Source organism: Terrapene carolina, unplaced genomic scaffold, assembly GCF_002925995.2.
Source record: "Terrapene carolina triunguis isolate 2854851 unplaced genomic scaffold, T_m_triunguis-2.0 Scaffold62, whole genome shotgun sequence".
Lineage (NCBI taxonomy): Eukaryota > Metazoa > Chordata > Testudines > Emydidae > Terrapene > Terrapene triunguis.
Genome location: NW_020664413.1, coordinates 26,401,763 through 26,422,236, shown reverse-complemented (window position 1 = coordinate 26,422,236; position 20,474 = coordinate 26,401,763). Strand labels below are relative to the sequence as shown.

General features: G+C 36.8%; 1 protein-coding gene across 5 annotated transcripts in view; it reads left to right on the top strand.

Moving 5' to 3' along the window:
- PRPF40A (pre-mRNA processing factor 40 homolog A) overlaps positions 1 to 20,474 on the top strand; it is a 48,815-nt gene that overhangs the window by 9,296 nt on the left and 19,045 nt on the right. For 4 of the 5 annotated variants that reach the window (XM_024209127.2, XM_024209126.2, XM_024209125.2 and 1 more), the window contains exons 4-14: positions 684 to 714; positions 6,130 to 6,152; positions 9,052 to 9,129; positions 9,233 to 9,343; positions 9,728 to 9,848; positions 11,054 to 11,078; positions 11,515 to 11,901; positions 12,970 to 13,078; positions 14,157 to 14,221; positions 14,947 to 15,111; positions 19,696 to 19,804. In XM_024209127.2, the coding sequence (XP_024064895.1) occupies positions 684 to 714; positions 6,130 to 6,152; positions 9,052 to 9,129; positions 9,233 to 9,343; positions 9,728 to 9,848; positions 11,054 to 11,078; positions 11,515 to 11,901; positions 12,970 to 13,078; positions 14,157 to 14,221; positions 14,947 to 15,111; positions 19,696 to 19,804 (1,224 nt within the window). The remainder of the gene's footprint in view (positions 1 to 683; positions 715 to 6,129; positions 6,153 to 9,051; positions 9,130 to 9,232; positions 9,344 to 9,727; positions 9,849 to 11,053; positions 11,079 to 11,514; positions 11,902 to 12,969; positions 13,079 to 14,156; positions 14,222 to 14,946; positions 15,112 to 19,695; positions 19,805 to 20,474) is intronic. The other variant, XM_024209123.2, reaches the window with a different exon arrangement.

Genomic DNA, 20,474 nt, shown 5'->3' with positions numbered 1-20,474 from the left:
AGTATAACGGACTCAGCTGTTGGAGTATAATAATTAATAGAAATAATAATCAAGGGTAGATTTAGTGAATCAACTGTTAAATCCATTTTTCTGTTAGTACTAAGTTGACAAAAAAATTGTGTGGGATAAATTAAGTGATTGCACTAAGCATAGTGGTGATGTTGCAGTATGTCCTTATTGACCTAAATCTGAAAAAGTTTATTCAGACATGTACCCAAGGCCCATCTCTTCTCAATGGGTGAAAGCTGATCTATTGCTGTTTGAATCAATGAAGGTTTAAAGTATTACACAGGTGGTGGTATCAGTCACAAACACACCCTCGTGTTATTTCAGCATTGGAATTAGATGATCATCTTCACTGTATATTGTGGATGAGTGTTCTATTTGCATGCTGAAGGACTGTTGTTTGTGAGGTTGGCAAGAGATTCATTGAAATTAATTGGTGAATGTATGGCTCTTTCAGAAAAGTAGCTTGTTATCCTAAATTACTTTCTGATAGAGCTGGAATTCCCATGATTATTGTTGTACTTGGGGGGGATGGAGACCCACATTTAAGCTGATGAAGTATTTTGCTGCTGGAAAAACTTGAACAAGTTGCTTCTTTGAATTGATTATTATGATATTTAGTAACATATTTAATATATTGTTAGTGTTTTAAAATAACATGTTGGTTGTTTCTACAGCCAGGAGTAAACAGTATGGACGCACAAGTAGGTATGTATATTCAATCATTAAATTTTTAAAATCTTTTAATAGACTTGGTTAAATCTCAAAAAATGAAGCTTAAGTTTACAACAATGTAAATGAACCTTTATCCAGTTTCCCTTTTATTTATATAAACTCTTTATTAAGTTTAGTTTATAGTGATGCTTTACCTTTCCTAATGTCTTTTTCAGAAATGAAAAAACTTTCATGGAAAGAAAACAAAAGGCTAATTTTTATATGCCTTAAAACCTTATTTTGTGTCTTGTTAGTTTTCTTTAACATTTTTATATTTTTAATTAATTATTTTACACACTTCAGAAATACAAACTTGAGACTCGTATACTGTTCTGGATTTATTTTATTTTATTTTATTTTTTCTCCTTCAAGTATTTTCTGTCATTATGGATCTCTACTCTTGAGATGCCCAGCCCATCTGTATTCTCCTGCAATACCAAACATTCAGACCAAGAGGGTATTTCAGGAACTCATACCTCCTTCCCATATTCTTCAGGTTGTCCCATATCTAATTTGGTGTACATTCTCCAGTAAAAAGATTCTTTCCAACCATGCATGAATAGCACCTTCTTGGGAGCTGAGTTGAACTTAGTGCTCATGAAACTGATGGAATCGCCAATGGATTATCTAGAGCAAAGATATTTGTGTAAGCTATTCCTTGAAGATTGGATTGCCAGTGTCTAGAACGTCATTATAAAGAGTCTGAGAGCCATAAGGATAACCTGTGTCTTCACTAAGATGGTGTTTAGTTCTGGTGGAACTCATGCTATTAAATTACCTGTGTTTTCCCCAGATCTGCACTCAGTACTGGGAGAAGATAAATGGCATAGCTTAGGTGTTAAGAGGCCCTTATTTAATACTTGGATAGAATTATGGTCTCTCTGAATCTTCTGGTCTATTTGTAATTTCTGATAAATCCAGAGAGATTATTTCTGCTTAGAGGTTGTCTAAATGGATTGAAGAACGCATGCAGGTCTGTGATCTTGCAGAAGTTTCAGTGCTTGAAGGTATTGAGGTTCATTCCACCAGGTCTAAAATAGTGTATGCGTCAGCCATTCCCAAACATTATTAGTTCATGTACAAAAATTAGTTCTTAAAAGAAATTATGTTGGAAGTGCCAGATGCAAATTTCTTCTTCGGGCACATTTATTTTAGGTCTTAATAGGCTTAATTTAAATATTTATGGACTCATAGTAAAATAAAATTTGAATGAGTCTGGTGGAGATCTGCCTGGGGGAAATTAGAAAAGAAGGGAGTTTGACTGGAGGAGTCCCACTGGAACCTTGGAGGATGTGAGGTTTAGAATTAGTTGAGAATTCTTCAATAAATCTATTTAATCAGAAAGTGCTACTTTGTCAAAGTTCTTTCACTTTTCTGCAAGAACTTATAAGTTTCAATAAAACTTTCACGGGGAAGGTTTCTCAGGTCCAGGATGGACCATCAGGGGGATGGACCCACTATAGCTGTGGTTCTCAAACTGTGAGAAAGTGGGTCGCTACCCTGTTTTAATGGGGTCGCCAGGACTGGCTCAGACTTGTTAGGGCTGAGGCCAAGGCCAGAGCCCGAGCCCCATCGCCCAGGACCCAAGCCCAAGGGCTTCAGCCCTGGGTGGCGGGACTCAGGTTACAGGCCCCCTGCCTGGGGCTGAAGCCCTTGGGCTTTGGCCCCCCTCCCCACCTGGGATGGTGGGGCTTGGGCTTTGGCCCTGCCACCCGGGGTAGCTGGGCTCAGGCTTCGGTCCCCTCTCCTGAGGTCACGTAATAATTTTTGTTGTCAGAAGAGGGTCACGGTGCAATGAAGTTTGAGAAACCCTGCACTATAGTGTGGTTGTTAAGGCACTCACCTGAGAACAGAGAGACTGAGTTTCCAGTCCCTACTTAAGTGAATATTCTTCTATACAAAGTGGAACAGCTCCAACAGGCAATATTGAGACAGATCCACTCCAGAATAGTTCTTCCCGCCCCACCTCCCTCCAAAAAAAAAAAGGAAAGAAAAAAAACCTAACCTCAAAAATCATCAACTTCGAAAGGTCTCAGTTTTATCCCGATGCAGAACGGGAAAATTTTTTAAATTATAAAACATTTTGTGAGGTAAGAAAACTGTTCCCTGCCCAGCTCTAATGAGGTTAGACTGATGGTAGAGCTTTGAGTGCATGTGAGCTCTGGTGGAGAGTGCGTATGTAAGAAGGGAGGAGTATAGAGGTGGGGAGTCTTGGTAGCATTAGCCTCATTACACTCTTGTTCAAAAGCTTCAAGTTCCTGATTGCTGTCCGGTTCCCTCTGAGCCAGGGAACTCTGCAAGCCTCGCTACAGTCCCTCTCCCTGTCTTCCCCACAGGTCTCCTTCTGCACTTTGGAGCCACAGATTCCTTCTTCTTGATTAAGGGTTTCATAGCCCTTCCTTCACAGGGCTGTGCATAGAGTCAAGCAGGCTTACCCCACTTCTTCCCAGGGAATTACGCAATCACTCGCCCTCATAATTACACGCTTAATACATTTCACTACACATAGGCATGTAATATTGCATAATATGGCCTTGACAGGGTGCTCCATTGCCCACCCAAATTTTTTGTCTGAGCCCTTGTCCTCATATTGGCTTGATGGGTCCTTCTCCCTACAGAGCAGGGCCAGCAGCACCTCAGCTGTGGGGCCATCCATGCTGGCACTGGGCATGCAGACTGGGCACAGGGAGTGAGGGTGGTGCTGCTTGTCCCATTCTTCTTCATGGAAGGTGATCTTGTAGCCTGCAACAACATCGATGGTGTGATGGCAGCCCTCAACATCGTTCACGATCCAGATGAGTGGAAACTGTTCATTGATTCATCGAAGACGAGTCTTAAAGCTGTTTTACTGCATAATGGCAATGTTTTGCCATCAGTTCCAGTTGGTCATGCAATCCATATGAAGGAAACCTATGACAACATGAAACAACTTTTGAGGTGCATAAACTATGACCAACATCAGTGGCAGCTTTGTGGCGATTTGAAGGTTGTTGCTCTCTTGCTTGGTCTGCAGACTGGATACACAAAGTAGTGCTGTTTTCTCTGCGAATGGGATAGTTGTGCAAGAGATTCCCACTACATCAAGAAAGATTGGCCACTCTGACAGTTATTGGAGCCTGGGAGGAAAAGTGTTCAGCATCCACCACTTGTTGAATCAAGGAAGATTTTGTTACCACCCTTACACATCAAGCTGGGTCTGATGAAGAACTTTGTCAAGGCCATTGACAAAACACAAGCAGCTTTCAAGTACCTCCGTGGAAAATTTCCAAGGTTAAGTGAAGCTAAGATAAAGGAAGGTGTCTTTGTTGGTCCTCAGATTCGTGAACTTCTTCAAGATGATGCATTTGACCATGCACTGCGTGGCAAGGAAAAGACGGCATGGAAAGCCTTCCAGTTAGTGGCAATAAATTTTCTCGGAAACAACAAGGCAGACAACTACAGGTTGTTGGTGGAAAACCTCCTCAAGGCATACAAAAGCCTTGGTTGCAACATGTCACTAAAGATACATTTTTTGCACTCTCATCTAGATTTTTTTCCACCAAACTGCGGAGCAGTGAGCGGCGAGCGATTTCACCAGGACATTGCAACAATGGAGAAACGCTATCAGGGCAAATGGAGCCCATCAGTGCTTGCAGACTATTGCTGGACAGTGACAAGAGATGCTCCATTTAATGAATACAAGAGACAAGCCAAGAAGTGCCGAGTAGACACTGAATAGGACTAAACTATGTACATAATAGTTTTTTGCCTTTTGTTTCATAATAAATTTTATTTATATAACCCTTTTGCTGATTTTTAAAGTGTTACATAAACAGGACAGGTGAAATATTATCATGTAAAGCAACCATAAACACATGAAAAGACCTAGGTTTACAATTTATGATTAAAACTCTACTATCTACACTATATACATAGACATAAAATGTAAAAACTTAAATATCTTAGAAACAGTAGCCAATCAGTTGTTTTAATTGTTATATGTGAATTCAGCACATCAAAATACATAATAAATAGCACATTTTATCTCTGAAGCAGACGACTTCTCAAAAATTGTAGACCAGTGTAATTTGTTCCAGTGCTTAACTGCCCTTACAGATAGGAATTTTTTCCTAAATCTCCCTCGCTGCAATTTAAGTTCTTTACTTGTCCTATCCTTAGTATATTTAAAAATACATGTTAAATTTTTTTTCTTCATTTCTACTTTCTGTGATTCAGTTACTTTAGTTATTTTGCTTGTGTTTTCATATTTGGAATGAAAGAAAGATACTGTGTATCTGCACAATTTCTTGCATATTCTTGTACAGAGCAAAGATTCACAATATTCTGTTTGTTTTTCTTTTTTTATTTCAATCTTGGGGTTTGAAAGATGTGATCATCAGCTTCATTGTAGAGAAAAATGTTTTTGGTACTAATTCACTATAAAAATTAGTCTTAATTTAAGTAGCCACTATTTAACAACTATTTTTCAGTTTCACAAACCACACATGTGGTCACTTTAGTGTCACACTTTTCTGTTAACTGATGATAAAGATATGGCTTTTGTGGTTAAAATGTGCTTTTATAAAAACAAAATTCATGAAAACTAGCTACCTGATTAACATCTGGCCCCATTTCCCAGCTGATCTGCTGCTCCCTTGAATACCTATTTCCTTAAAGGTACTATGTCAAGGAACAGGGTTTGGCTGGCCCTGGGTCCCATTATGCCTTAAGAGGGGAAGACAACTGTGTGAACATGTACAACTTCCAACAAACTAATGTAGCATTCTGGTACATGTACTACAGTATGGGAATTTTGGGGATTTTTACTGCTACTTAGTCTTCAAGAGTGAAGATCAATAGCGCTTATGCTTGAAGGAGAAAGAGAGGCTATTTGACAATAATTGTTTTTGATATGGATTCAGACTCCTGGCCCTCCCTGCCCTCTTTGGAGTCTTTAATTCAAATTCTGAGGACACGGCTCAAGAAAACATTTAAGCACATGATTGTATCCAAGTGACTTAAATGGAAATTAAGCACATGCTTAAATGCTGCCATGAATAGAGTTGTGTTCCTGAACTGGGCCCTGCATAATGAAAAGTAGATTGTGTTTGTGGGTCATGGCTCATTTTAAGCCCAAACAACTGGTGCTGCAAGAACGTGTGTAGCCCCAACAGACATTCTTGGCAAAAGAGTTCTGATTGGATGCCCCTGGGTGTCCATTACAAGGATTAATCTATCCTGATAATCTTCTTGAACTGAAGTTATGGGTAGGTCATTTTTCTTTTAGTTTTTATCAAATCTTTTATTTACAGTAAGTCATTTTTAAGTTATAAAAGGCCGGAGAGGAAAAAATATAATTTAGAAGTGTTTTCTAGAGCACTCGTATTTCTCATTCTGTGTTTTATTTTTTGTGTTGTTTTTTTAAAATAGGCACTACACCTCCTGGAACACAGGTGAGTAAAAACCAAGGCTTCAGAAACTTAATAGAAGTACAATGATTATAAGTCCATGTATGGACATTAAAAGAAAAACCTTATTTGATTCTCCACCCCTCTTTCCCCCCCCCCCCCCAATATTATTTTTACTCTGTAGCTTGCACGTTACTTATGCACTCATTATAAATCAGTTTACATGCTTAGGGATCAATATTTTTTTCTATTAGACTACCAGTCTTTGACTAGTGTTTGAAAACTTGAATTGCCCCCAAAGTATTTGTACTAGTTTGTCAACCAAACACTCTTGCCATTCAGTATTTAGACCTGAATTCTAGGTGTGCTGAGCTCTCTTTGCTCCCATTGAGTTATCTGATTAGAACAGAAGAACGGTCATACTGGATCAGACCAAAGGTCCATCTAGCCCAGTATCCTGTCTTTTGACAGTGGCCAATGCCAGGTGCCCTAGAGGAAATGAACAGAATGAACAGGTAATCATCAAGTGATCCATTCCCTGTCGCCCATTCTCAGCTTCTGGCAAACAGAGGCCAAGGACACCATCCCTGCCCATTCTGGCTAATAGCCATTGATGGACCTATTCTCCATTAACTTATCTAGTTCTTTTTTGAACCCGGTTATAGTCTCGGCCTTCACAACATCCTCTGGCAAAGAGTTCCACAGGTTGACTGCGTGTTGCATGAAAAATACTTCCTTTTGTTCTTTTTAAACCCGCTGCCTGTTAATTTCATTTGGTGACCCCTAGTTCTTGTGTTATGAGAAGGAGTAAAGAACATTTCCTTATTTACTTTCTCCACACTAGTCATGATTTTATAGACCTCAATCATATCCCCCCTTAGTTGTCTCTTTTCCAAGCTGAAAAGTCCCAGTTTTATTAATTTCTCTTGGACTTTTAGGAGAGTGTTTTTCTAGTTCCTCTAGTTCTCAAGACAGCAATCATTAAAATATATAAAAAACAAAGGAAAATAAGATTGCGATAAAAATAATGTAATATTTTTAGGTCTTGGAAAATTGTAATGATTTTTAAGCTCTGGTATCTTGTGAATTTTGAGGACTGAAATACAGACTCAACCTTAGCCAGTTATGCTTTTGCAAAGCTGAGTAGCATTTTGAGATATGGAACCTTAAAACAGGCACACAGTTCCTTAGTGCAGTGTAGTATTTTTGTGCTGGTGAAGACTGGAAATTACTCCTTATTTTTAAATCCCCAAATTTCCTATTAATTTAGTTAAATTTAAAAAGGAGAAATTTTCTTGTCTGTTTAGTGTTCATGAAACTTTTGTATTAGCTCTGAAGTGTGTGGTCTGTATCAACAGAACAGTATAGCACAATGTAGTCTTCACAGTGCCCTGACACAAACATGTTCAGAACAAGAGAGCACTTCAGGTTCCATGACTGTATTCAATCCTTGGTAAGTCAGCTGAGACTACCAACAAGGATCTTCGTTAGTGCCAATTATTATAATGGTTTGTCATAAGGGTTAGAAAACGTTTTTCTAATGAGTGGTCAGAGTCTACTAATCTGGAAGGCCCGTGTACCAGTCCATCAGTGTTTCTAGTCCTAACTGGCTCTTTGATCTTAAAGTGTGAGGGTCAACTAACTCATAACAATCTATTTTGCTATTATTGAATTAAACTGTTTTTTTTTTTCAATACTTTAATAAAAAAATGTTAATATTTGTGTCTCTGATACTATTTCTGCTCCATGCAAAATCTTCAGACGGTATTTGGACCCTATGTTTTTGTTGACATTTTAAGTAGTTCCTGTTCCCATGTTCAGGAGAAGTTACCACACAGTACAACAACTTAATACAAGCAAATATTGGGATGGAGGGTGGGAAGTCTGATACCTCATGGATAGAGCCCTACCAAATTCACGGCCATGGAAAAATGCATCACGGTCTGTGAAATCTGGTCTCCCCCAGTGAAATCTGCTCTTTTGTGTGCTTTTACCCTATACTATACAGATTTCACAGGGGAGACCAGCATTTCTCAAATTGGGGGTTCTTACCCAAAAGGGATTTGCGGGGCGGGGAAGGGTCACAAGGTTATTTTAGGGAGATTGTGATATTGACACCCTTACTTCTGCACTGCCTTCAAAACTGGGCAGCCGGAGAGCGGTGGCTGTTGGTCGGGTACCCAGCTGCCAGCAGCAGTACAGAAGTAAGGGTAGCAGTACCGCAGGCCCCCCCCCCTCCCCCCCCCCGCCACACACACAACTCCTTTTTGCGTCAGGATCCCTACAATTACAACCCTGTGAAATTTCAGATTTAAATAGCTAAAATCATAAAATTTTTTATTTTAAAAATCCTATGACTGTAGAATTGACCAACATGGACTGTGAATTTGCTAGGACCCTACTCAAGGACCACCACTGCTATAAACAAATGTCTGTATACCAGTGGATTCAGCCTTTTCAGCAGGATTAGTGTGGCACCAGTCCATAACTTAATATAACAATTCCCAGTCTTGGGTCATTGTAAATTTCAGTCCTTAGTGATGTACATAGGTGTCACCTAGGAAGTAATTTGAAACTTTGAACTTATTTCATGTGGCACACTAAACTGCCATCGTATGGAAATGATTTTCAGTCATTATCAACTATGCATTTTAAGTTGCATTTAAAAGTGACCTAGACATCCTGTATGTGTGCATGTATGTCAGTCAGTCATTGTCTATCTTGGAGTAGTATTGTAAGTTTTCCTTTTTGATTCTTCATTGTACTTTAAAATCATTTACTGTAAATACAAAATTTGTCAATCTGAATCAGTTTTAGGTTGTTGTTTTTTTGCTACTGTTCTGTGTTTAAACATTCTTATTGGATATATTTAAAATACATGATTTTTTTTTTTAAAATTTAAACAAATAAAAGAACTTGGTACACTTCGTTTTTTTCCCCTCAGATCACACATCAAATAGTTTGCGCAGCCCAGCAAACCACCACAGCCAACAGTTCTATAAATGAAGATCCTTCTAAACAGGTTTCATGAGTTTCTACTTGTATTTAACTTTTCTAGAGATTTTATAGCATTCCATAATCACATTTTATTGCTTCTTATTGATGGTCTGTTTTATTTTCCCTAGAAATCTATGTGGACTGAACATAAATCACCAGATGGAAGAACTTATTATTATAATACTGAAACAAAACAATCTACATGGGAGAAGCCAGATGATCTCAAAACACCTGCTGAGGTAAACCAAGTTAATTGAAAGATATGGAACAATTGACTTAAAATGAGTTCAGTGTACTGTCCAGGAGACATGCATTAGAATTTTTATTTCAATGTAATTTACAAACGTAAACACCCCCGCTCCAAAAAACAAATTTTATTAATTCTAGATAACTGTCTATAACTGAATTGGGTGGATTCTTCACGATACTCATTGATGTGCTTTTGAGATCACAATCTGACATCAGGTTTACATTTTGCCGCTTTTCTTCAGGAAATATTTTCATTGTATGCATTGCGATATGTTTTAAGTTGATTTTAGGCTTATTTTTGGGTTGTTTTTAGGATATTTTAGTAGTTTTGAAACGTAATAAGATTTTTAACAAACGTTTTTGCTCTCCGTTAGCAATTGTTATCTAAATGCCCTTGGAAAGAGTACAAATCTGACTCTGGAAAGCCTTATTACTACAATTCCCAAACAAAAGAATCACGCTGGGCAAAACCTAAAGAGCTTGAAGATCTTGAAGGTAACAGTAATGGAAACTAAGCAGTTTGTGTGTAATGTAAATGTTATTTCTACATTTAGGACGGTTAGTTTAGTGTAGGAATAGTTCTTCCTATTAAAAATTAAATAGACTGAAATAAAAAAGAGATTCTGGAGCTTTGTCCCAATAATATAACATTATAACTGAACAGAACTGGTCTGTCTTATTTTAAATTGATTAAAGTCTCAAAGATTAAACTTAATTCAATGTCCTCCTGTTCAGTGGATTTGAAATAAAAATGGTGTTAGCTATCTTAGTTGAAAATCAAAATTATGCATGAAGCTGTGTTTGTAAATGGCGTTAATAATCTGTTTCCCCACTGCCCCCACCAACCATTGCTTCAATTTATTATTGTTGGGAATAGCTAATTTATCAAAGTCAAAAGCATGCATCCCTCCAAAGTGCATGTGTGTAAAGCTTTATTTTGAGATTATCTGTTTAATTTTGGGGGCTGGGAGATGTTGGGAGAGAAAACCACCAACATCTTTTATTTGTGTAAGATATTATGACACACAAGAATATAAATCTAGGTCTCATTTGGATTTCTTCTTGCTGTTCCACAAAGGTAACGTCATAGTTTGTTCTGGTGGAGTGTAATGCTGCATTAAGTGTTTACTTTGAATGGGGTATGGTCAGTATTTTTGGTAAATCAAATTCTTCAAAGGTGAAAAAATTACAAATGTTAAAATAATTTTAAGGAAGCTAAGGTAATCGAATAGTACAAATGGGGAGAGTTGGGGGTGAGGGTGGGAGGAATTCCAAAGATTAGAGAAGCAGCACTGGTATTTAAAAACTAGATAGAAAAAGATGCAGTTGAGTAAACACTATTTGTCTGTATTGAAAGTAGCATTGTTGCCTGATGAAACTGAAAATATTTACTTCAGTTTGAACAAAAAAGAAAAAGTAGTAGTTCCAGAAGGCTGATTTTCTGTGTTTTTGTGCTTCTAGAATTTCATTTTAATCAACCTATCTTTTAAATTATTGAAACAAGAATACTAACATCATAAATATCAACAATAAAAGAACAGCTTGATCTATTTTTGTATACCTGACCAATTTCTTAAAATATATATATATATATATATATATAAATAAAATTTTTATATCAGTAAGTTTTCTTTTCCAAACATAAGCATCTTGTGAACAGTTGTATTTTGAATAAACATTTTCTTCTTTTGCCCCTATAGCGATGATTAAAGCTGAAGAAAACAGGTATGTTTCTAAAAATACTTTTTTTTATTAAATTGATAGTATCAGTGACTATTTTTTTCTTAAACTGAAATAACCCTGATCTCTTGAGATAAACTTCTAGCTTGCTTTCAATCTCTACAGTGTTTTTAATACTTGATTACCAAAGTATATTTTCATTATTTAATTTTAGAAGTGCTTTTAATTTAAAAATATTTGAATTTTGTCCCTCTATTTCTGTTAAGCGGTACAGTTCTAAAAAAAAAAAACTCCCCAGTTTTGAAATTTTTTTAGATTTTTTTTTTTTTTGTGTGTGAGATATAACACTTCGTAAGGTAGGCCTAAAACTGTTGGTGATGTCCTTAGAACCGTATTTAAAGTTTAATATTTTCCTTTAAGGTTAATTGAACTTACATGACTATAAAACTGTTATTTCGATTTTCTTATTTCATGTATTCAGCAGTAAACCAGAAGAATCAACTCCAACATCTTCTGCTCCAGCTGTTGCAACAGAAATTACAGATACCATCACTGCCACGGCCGCCGCCACCGCCGCCGCCACCACCACCAGTGATGTTGAAACTGCCGTGGCTGCTACTGCAGCCACTGCCATTCCTGCTGTAACAGCTGCTCCTGAGGCTGAAACTTCTACAGTAGCTGCTGTTGTAGAAAATGAAAGTACAGTAACTACAACAGCTGAGGAACAAGTGCAGCAAACTACTACTACTACCACCACCACCACCGCCGCCGCTGCCACAACCATCACCACCCCTGTTGTACAAGAGCAGAATGCAGAAGCTGTCACTAACACTGTAGAGGAAACTTCTAAACAGGAGGCTTCAGTGGAGTAAGCAAAATCCAATAATTTGGCTTGGAATACAGCTCCTTAATCTGAAGCTTTTTAGTGTTGAGAGTTTTGGGATTGTAGTTACATTGGAGGTGACTAAACTTTTTGTTCAGATTTTTTTCAAAAGAAAAAAGGAGAATGGAGCAAAGCTAATGGAGAGAAATGGTTAAGAAAAAACACAAGGGAAGAAGGCATTTTAAATTATTTTTTAAAAGCCCACTCATAACTCTCTCAGGTCCTTCATTTATTTGCCAAATTTAATTGGGGATTGTTGGGACCCATTACTTTTTGTATTTTATTTTAGAAAAATAAAGAAATGTTAGATAAACAATATTAAAACATACAGCATACAGATTGCCACTCTGAAAAGTGAGTTAGACTTTGTTTTAAGTATTTGAGAATTTTAACAGGCTGCATCATCCTGAAACACCCAGGTGCTTGTCTGTAATTTAGAATATACATTTTTAAAAATACAAAACGAAGTAAAAACATGTAGCCCACTCTGAATAGGCTGTTGTCCCCAACTAAAAAATCCAAATCAAATAAACCCGCCAAAGTTTGTATCACACCTTCCCAACTGACTGCAACTACTCTGTGCCTTCCATCCCTCACCAAAAGCCTGAAAAAACAGACAAGTTTTGCAGTGTACTTTGAAGGTCAATAGTTTTAGGCAAGATTAGGAGTAGTTGCAAAGTCAAGTCTCAATTAATGCCCTATTTTCCTCTCTCTCCCTCTCACTTAAATCAAGGGGGAGATAATTTGAGCAGGCAGTTGATTGTAATAGTGGCACCACTATTGCAGAGAGAGAGGTATTTTTAAAATGACTTGTTCAGATAGTCTGTTTCAGTTTTCCCCCCATAACGTGTATCATTTTATTTTAGACTAGCAAATTATTATTTTTATATAAAGTATTAATTTCCGTCTTATTAAACTATATATTTGAAAAATATTTCTCAGTAAATGTCTGTTAATTGGACATCTCTTAAATTGATAATGACCCTTTTTTAGGTTTAACTGAAAAATGGTGTATTTACCTAAAGTATGTAATATTTTGTCTTTAATCCTTAGTGTTGCTCCCAAAAAAGAGGAAGAGGACACCCAGCCAGTTAAAAAAACATATACATGGAATACGAAAGAAGAAGCAAAGCAAGCATTTAAAGAACTGTTGAAAGAAAAGGTTTTTTAAATTGAGTCAACTACTCTTTAAACTCTTCTGAATTATTTGCCTGATTTATTTTTTAAAAAGGTTGACTTTCATATTGGAGTAAACGAGGAAAAAAAATGCTATAGAGGAAGTGTACTTGTTTAGGCAATTGTTTTATATATTGCCTATGCTTTTTAAAAATATTTGTGTGTAATCAGGGGGCTCACAGCTCTTCTCCTTCCTATGTTTTTCCCTAGTATAATGCAATTTTAAACTCATAATTTTGTCCAAAATCTAGAAATTGATGATTTTTAACTGCCCTATGAAGATATGGCAGAAAATTATAAAGATGCCGACGACAAAGGCAAAAACTGTCACTATGTTTAACCGCAGATTAACCGCAGTTGGAACAAGAGTGACTTTCACATTAAAATACATTTATCCTCAACAAAAATCCATTTCCTTTTTCCTTCATCTTACTACAATTACTAAAGCCACGTGTGTTTAGACAGGTTTTCTTTTACGATCCATCCTTTGTGAAGTCATAATTCTGTTATATTCCACATTGTTATTGAAATTACCGTAAATGTTATAAACGTATTATTACTTCACTGCAGGATCAAAAATGTGGAGCCCTATACAATTGTCCTTTGGCATGCTTTCTGAATTTCCTACCATTGTTCAAAAGGTGGAAGGGGGGTGGTGAGAGAAGAATGATCTAATGCTCAATTTCCCTCTGAGTCTATTTATTGATGGATGCTTTCTGTAGTGTGCCCAACACTCTAGTGTCCAAATGCAGTAGAAGAGTGCCTGAAAGAGAATCAAACGGTAGAAATAGTGATGATGATCCTAAAAGTGCCCTCTCTCTCTCTCTGACTGACTTATGAAAACATCACTTTATTTTACTAACATACTGTACATACTTATTATGAAGGGGGAATAGTCTGTCTTTGTACAGCTCTCCTGTTAACATCAGTGAGAAGTCTGCTGTGCCTCACCACACAAATGAAATACTTCAATCTAGTCTATCAGTATTTCCAAAGAAACTGTATCACCATAGTATGTTGGTACCAAATCTAGTGGTTACATTATTGATTTAATGTCTTCACAGCGTGTACCATCCAATGCCTCCTGGGAGCAAGCTATGAAAATGATCATTAATGATCCTAGATACAGGTACTGCTTCCTCTCTTCTCTTTAATCTACATTGTTTGTCACAGACATAATGTATATATGCTTTGCCCTCATCAGTGTCATATTTGAGCACTGAAATAGGATTTGATCAAATACTGACAGTTCCTACACGAAGCCAATTTTCTTTTTTTTTTGAGTCTGACCTCTTATTAAAGTAGCAACATACCTTGGGAGCTGAATATGTTCACCAATGAACAATGGACTGGTACATGGTCTTAAAGCAAAGATGTATTAGCAGTACTAACTAGAGTTAAACTGATAGATGGTCTTCACATTTTTAAAAATCTTCCCTGAAATAGGGGTTTATGTTTGTTATAATGGAGATGCTGAGAACTTTTTGGGCCATATTTTCAAAAGAGCTCATTGCTCTCATTGGGAGCTGTTGGGTGCTGAACAGACTTGAAAATTTGGCTCTATACTTAATGTCCAAAATGCAGCCTGAAAGTAAGACCTCTTATGAGGCTATTTGGTAGTATTTTATAAGAAAAGTTACTTTGGCTTAATAGACTTTATTTAAAGACATGAAAGCAGATACAATAGCCTGAGTATTAATTTAGTTCTGTAATGTAGGCTTCACTTTGTTTCACCACACTTCTATTAACATTAGTGTTTGTATTTTATTCTGTATGTAAATAAATTTGCATTATTACTTTTATTTTCTAATTCCCATTTTGTGTACTTAAAATCTTGTTTCTCTTGCTGTTCAGTGCATTGGCAAAGTTGAGTGAAAAAAAGCAAGCCTTTAATGCTTACAAAGTCCAGACGGAGAAAGAAGAAAAAGAAGAAGCAAGATCAAAATACAAAGAAGCTAAAGAATCCTTTCAACGTTTCCTTGAAAACCATGAAAAGATGACATCTACAACGAGATACAAGTAAGATCAACTTAATGTACCACAATGACCCATCACCGTTTCAAGTTCAACCTTAAATTTATTTGGCTTGGTCTCTGGTGAACATGAACCTTTGTATAACGTTTCGTCTTTGAAAAATCTAAAGGCTTGTCTGCACTTAAAGCGCTACAGTGAAGACACTACCTACGCTTCTCCTGTCAGCATAGGTAATCCACCTCCCCATGGGGTGGTAGCTGTGTCAACAGGAGTATTTTCCTATTGACCTAGTGCTGTCTACACCGGTGGTTAGGTTGGTTTAACTGTGTTGTTCAGGAGTGGATTTTTTGCATCCTGAGCGACGTGGTTATACCGATCTAATTATCTGTTGTAGGACCAGGTCTTTAGACTACAGTATGATGGGGCATAAGTGGAACTGATAGCATTTGAGTTCAAGTATCTAGAAACGAAGGTAGTATGTTACGCCATATTTTTATTTAAAAATAAACACAATCTTTCCTATAAATTACATTTTAATCTTTCTGTTTCCTAGTATGGTGCTGTTGTGTTAAATTTCATTTTTTGTTCAAGAAAACAGTAGAATACTTAGGGCACGTCTGCACAACCACTTGTGCAACACTCCAGCAGGCCACGCAGTAACTGTCCATGCGGACCCTGCTACTGCGTTCTAAAAGTTCCCTAGTGCACATTGACGTGCAGTGCTTACTTTTAGTGCACAGCAGTAGGGTCCACACGGACACTTAGATCAAGGCATGAGTTAGCACTGTAGATTTATACCCCATTTTGCCACTCAGTAAGCTTTGGTGCAGACATGCCCTTAGTGGCCTTACCCATATCACCTGGCTGATAACTGGAATGAGCCAGACAAGTTACAATTCTTTTCTCACAATAGTGAAAGAAATATATAATAGGAATAAAACTGAGGTTAGTTACATTGTTTTTTAATTACTTGGCAGTGTCATGTAAGAATTAATGTCATTACTATCAGTATAAAAACATAACTCTTTAAATTCTGTAATGCTATGTCAAAGGAGAACCGTTATTTTTCTGACCTACAACCGTAAGAGTTCAGAGTGGGAAAAATTCTTTGTCATGTATAAATTGTAAAACTAATCTGAAAATAGTTCTTGATCCCAGTTACCATTGCTGGTATTCCTGATGCCACAAATGATGAAGTTTCATGAGCAGTAAGTTCAGTGCAGAAGGTTGCAAACAACTTTCTTTATGCTGGTTTGTTCCAGAAGAATATTTTAGTATTTAATTTTTAAAATAATAATATGTAGATCACTGACAAACTGCTGTCTTATAAACAGAACTTTTGTAAGGTTTGTTTCCCATCAAATGAATTGATTCTATAATCCCAGTTAGTTTGTTTTTGTAGACAACTTTTAGTTATCAGCAAAAGATTTAGGGGAGATTAATGGATTTTTTTTCAGATGGAGCTAATTTTTGGTTCGTTAGCCTTTACAGTGTTCCTTTTAACAATGAAAGCAATAAATTTTAACTTTAATTCAAAATGTAAATTGTAGGCTTACCTCATGCATTCTGAGATGCAGAGGGTTGTCAGTATAGGGGGCCCAGGTTGTGAACTTGCTTCTTCTGGTGTACTGTCAGATCCAGAGATTTAGCCATTTTGGCATGATACAAGGCTAAATACTTCTTTTTTTTTTTTTTTTAAAGCCAACCCTTTGTCTAATCCAAAACATTGTCTTTATTTTTTCTTAAGATCAACTTTGTTTTATAAAGCTTCTTTTCCTACACGGTGCCCCTTAAATGTCACAACTACCTATTATTAAAATATATAAATTTGCAATAAAATTGTATTGGTGGAGAATCACAACATAGCATGAAACCTGTTGTCACCCTTAATGTTTTTAATCTTTATGATTTATTCTTTTTTAGTGTTCTAATTCACCCTGTCCATAAAGCTGCTGTTTGAACTCTATTAATTTGTATGTTGTCTGAGATTAACGATTTTTGCATGAAGATAGAGTGCACAGTGCATTTGTATTTTTGCAACAGTAAGAGTGCTTACTTTCATTTTTTTTCTTAAAGTAAATATTCATGTAGGCAAAGCAAAAAACCAGTGCTGGTCTTTTTTCTAAAATGCGAAAGCGGAAACCAGTAGACCGAGTTTAGGGAGGCAGGGGTGGAAAACTATTCCTACTCACCTCTTCTGAGTGGGTAGCCTTACCTGGTAAACTTCCGCATTATTTTCTGTGGCATTTTCAACTAAGCATTATTACCTGATAGTACCCACATCCTAATTGTTGCTGGTAACTTCTTTTTCTAGCCTATGAATTAGTCTCGTATTTTTTGTGATGGTAGTTATGAACATGAATTTATTCTTATCTCTTCAGCAAAGAAAGCTGTGTGTTGGTATTCCTTTTCTAGTTGATTTTATGGATTGATATGTGAATCTTGGTTTAGTATTCACATGAAACAGTTGGCCCCAGGATCAATGTGAAGTACAGTTTTTATAAAACATTTTAGAGTGCAAAGCAAAATCATTGCTGAATCCTATGGTACTATTAACTTGTTCTAATTAAACACTTACTTCAATTCCAAAGGCTTTCTTTACTTCTGACTTCTTACTTAGGTGAACATATTTGCTTGAGCAGTAAATACAAGTTAGTAGACCACTAAAAAGCTTGAATGTCTTCCAGTGGTGTGGGTGTTACATTGGCTTGTTTCTCTAGGACTTGTAAGAATAAAAATACAAAATCTAACTCCACCACCCCTCACTCTGTTGCACCCTGCTTAATAGGAACAATTAAAATCGGAGAAATAGATGTCTTAAATTTTGGAGCCTTTTCAGGACTTTGTGTTCTGAAGACTCTAAGTGTGTGTATGTTAAAAATAGTTTCTAGCTCTGCTAGTTGTGAAGATGGTGGGATTTGGTTTAAGTGTGAAAATGTGTACCTTATTGGCTGCATAGTTACACAGGAGCATAGTACCAAAAGAGATCAGTACTCATCCTGTTTATTCCCATGTACTGATAACTTTGAAGCCAAAATACAGATTTTAAGGCTAGAAGGCACCCTTGGATTCTCTAATCTGACCTCCTGTATTTTATGAATTAAAATTGAATTGAAATGGGGTGGTGTGTGTGTGTGTGTGTGTGTGTGTGTGTGAGAGAGAGAGAGAGTAGTAAGATTCTAAATTTAGTTGGGATTTGTATATTGTGCCTGTCAGTCTTTTAGGCTTGTAATCAATATTACCATATAACCCCCTGCCCCCCAAAAACCTCAGCTAACTAGTCATCCACACTTTAGCTTCTTTCAGTGCTGCCACACACTGCTACTGTTAAAACAGGTGACTTGTATTCAGTTCTGAGCATCACCAAATCCAGGCTGTGGCAGACTAAGGCCTGGTGTGCATATAAAGTTGCAGTAGTTTAACTAAAGGTGCAGTGTTGTATCAATTGAGTTAAAACAGTGCAACTTTTCTGTATGGCTATTCTCTTATATTGTTTTAAATATGGCTTACATCTGTTAAACAGGGGCACTCTTAATCAATGTAAGTGTCAACCACAAAGTTGCACCAATTTAACTTTATCTGGAAGTCAATAATTGGGAGCCATTGCAAGTGATGTAGCATAGGTGTTAAGGGCTGCACCTAGATGCCCAAGCAGAGTCATCCAGGCCAAGCCATTACCACTAGTCCCAGATCATTTTACAGCAAACACCCCCCCAATATTTAAAAAGGGCTCTAGAGGTGTTCCCGGCAATTACAGACCGGTAAGTCTAACGTCAGTACCGGGCAAATTAGTTGAAACAATAGTAAAGAATAAAATTGTCAGACAGAGAAGAACATACAATTTCCCTTTACAGAAACCATGTTGACTTTTGCCCAAAAATGTATCTTACTAATCTATTAGATTTCTTTGAAGGGATCAACAAACATATGGACAAGGGGGATCCGGTGGACAGTGTACTTAGATTTCCAGAAAGCCTTTGACAAGGTCCCTCACTGAAGGCTCTAACGTAAATTAAGTTGTCATGGGATAAGAGGGAAGATCCTTTCATGGATTGAGAACTGGTTAAAAGACAGGGAATAAAGGGTCGGAATAAATGGTAAATTTTCAGAACGGAGAGGGGTAAATAGTTGTGTTCCCCAAGGGTCAGTCCTAGGACCAATCCTATTCAACTTATTCATAAATGATCTGGAGAAAGGAGTAAACCGTGAGGTGACAAAGTTTGCAGATGATACTAAACTGCTCAAGATAATTAAGACCAAAGAGACTGTGAAGACCTTCAAAAAGATCTCACAAAACTAAGTGATTGGGCAACAAAATGGCAAATGAAATTTAATATGGATAAATGTAAAGTAATGCACATTGGAAAAAATAACCCCAACTATACATACAATATGATGGGGGGCTAATTTAGCTACAACTAATCAGGAAAGAGATCTTGGAGCCATCATAGGAAGTAAATAAACCTGTTTGAAGTAATATGCACAACTTGACCAAAGAGAGAGTTTTACCTAAATGTTTCCAGCCAAAATATGAAGCTTTATGTAGAGACTACCACCACTACATTTAAATCAGTATGTGCCAATAAGTGAGTATATGTATCTCTTTTTGGTGGATTTTTCTATATACAGAAAAGCTGAACAAATGTTTGGTGAGATGGAGGTCTGGAATGCAATATCAGAACGTGATCGTCTTGAAATTTATGAAGATGTCTTGTTCTTTCTGTCTAAAAAAGAAAAGGTAATTATTTTTCTTTTAGTTTTCAAGGTTTATCTCAGAGAAAACAATTTAATCTGAACCTATTGAAGAAAGTAAAGAATTTTCTAGGTTGTTTTGAGTCTAACTTTTCTCTTGCCAGTGACTTAGGAAACCCCATCTAGAACTGTTTCTCATTGTACAGTATGTAATTATCACGTCCCTGAAATAGGCTTGCTGACTGCAAGTCTATTAACTTCATTTTCCCACAAAGAACAATCTGTTCAATGTGGATATTGCATACATTTATATAATGGCTTTTATTCAAAAGTGCTTTATCATACTCTATACTACGTATTGAAACAAATTATGGGCCAGAGTCTCAGCTGGTATAAATTTGCATGTTTCCATTTACATAGCTGAAAATCTGATTTTATATATATAGTATGCAGCACCTGTTCAACTGTGCATACTATCACTGCACAACATTTTAAGACACAAACTGAAGAACAACATATGTAGTTTAAAAATGTAAGGAGAATTTAGATAGAAATTTCCCTAAACATAGGTTCTGATCACATATAATCAGCAAAAAGCCTGATAAATTTTTTGCAAGCATACAGACCTTAACCCTGGAGTTATAGAGCTCTGCAAAGCAGCTCCTCCCCCAATACAGTGAGCCCCATGGTTCAGCACTGGTTCTTTACACTCTTAG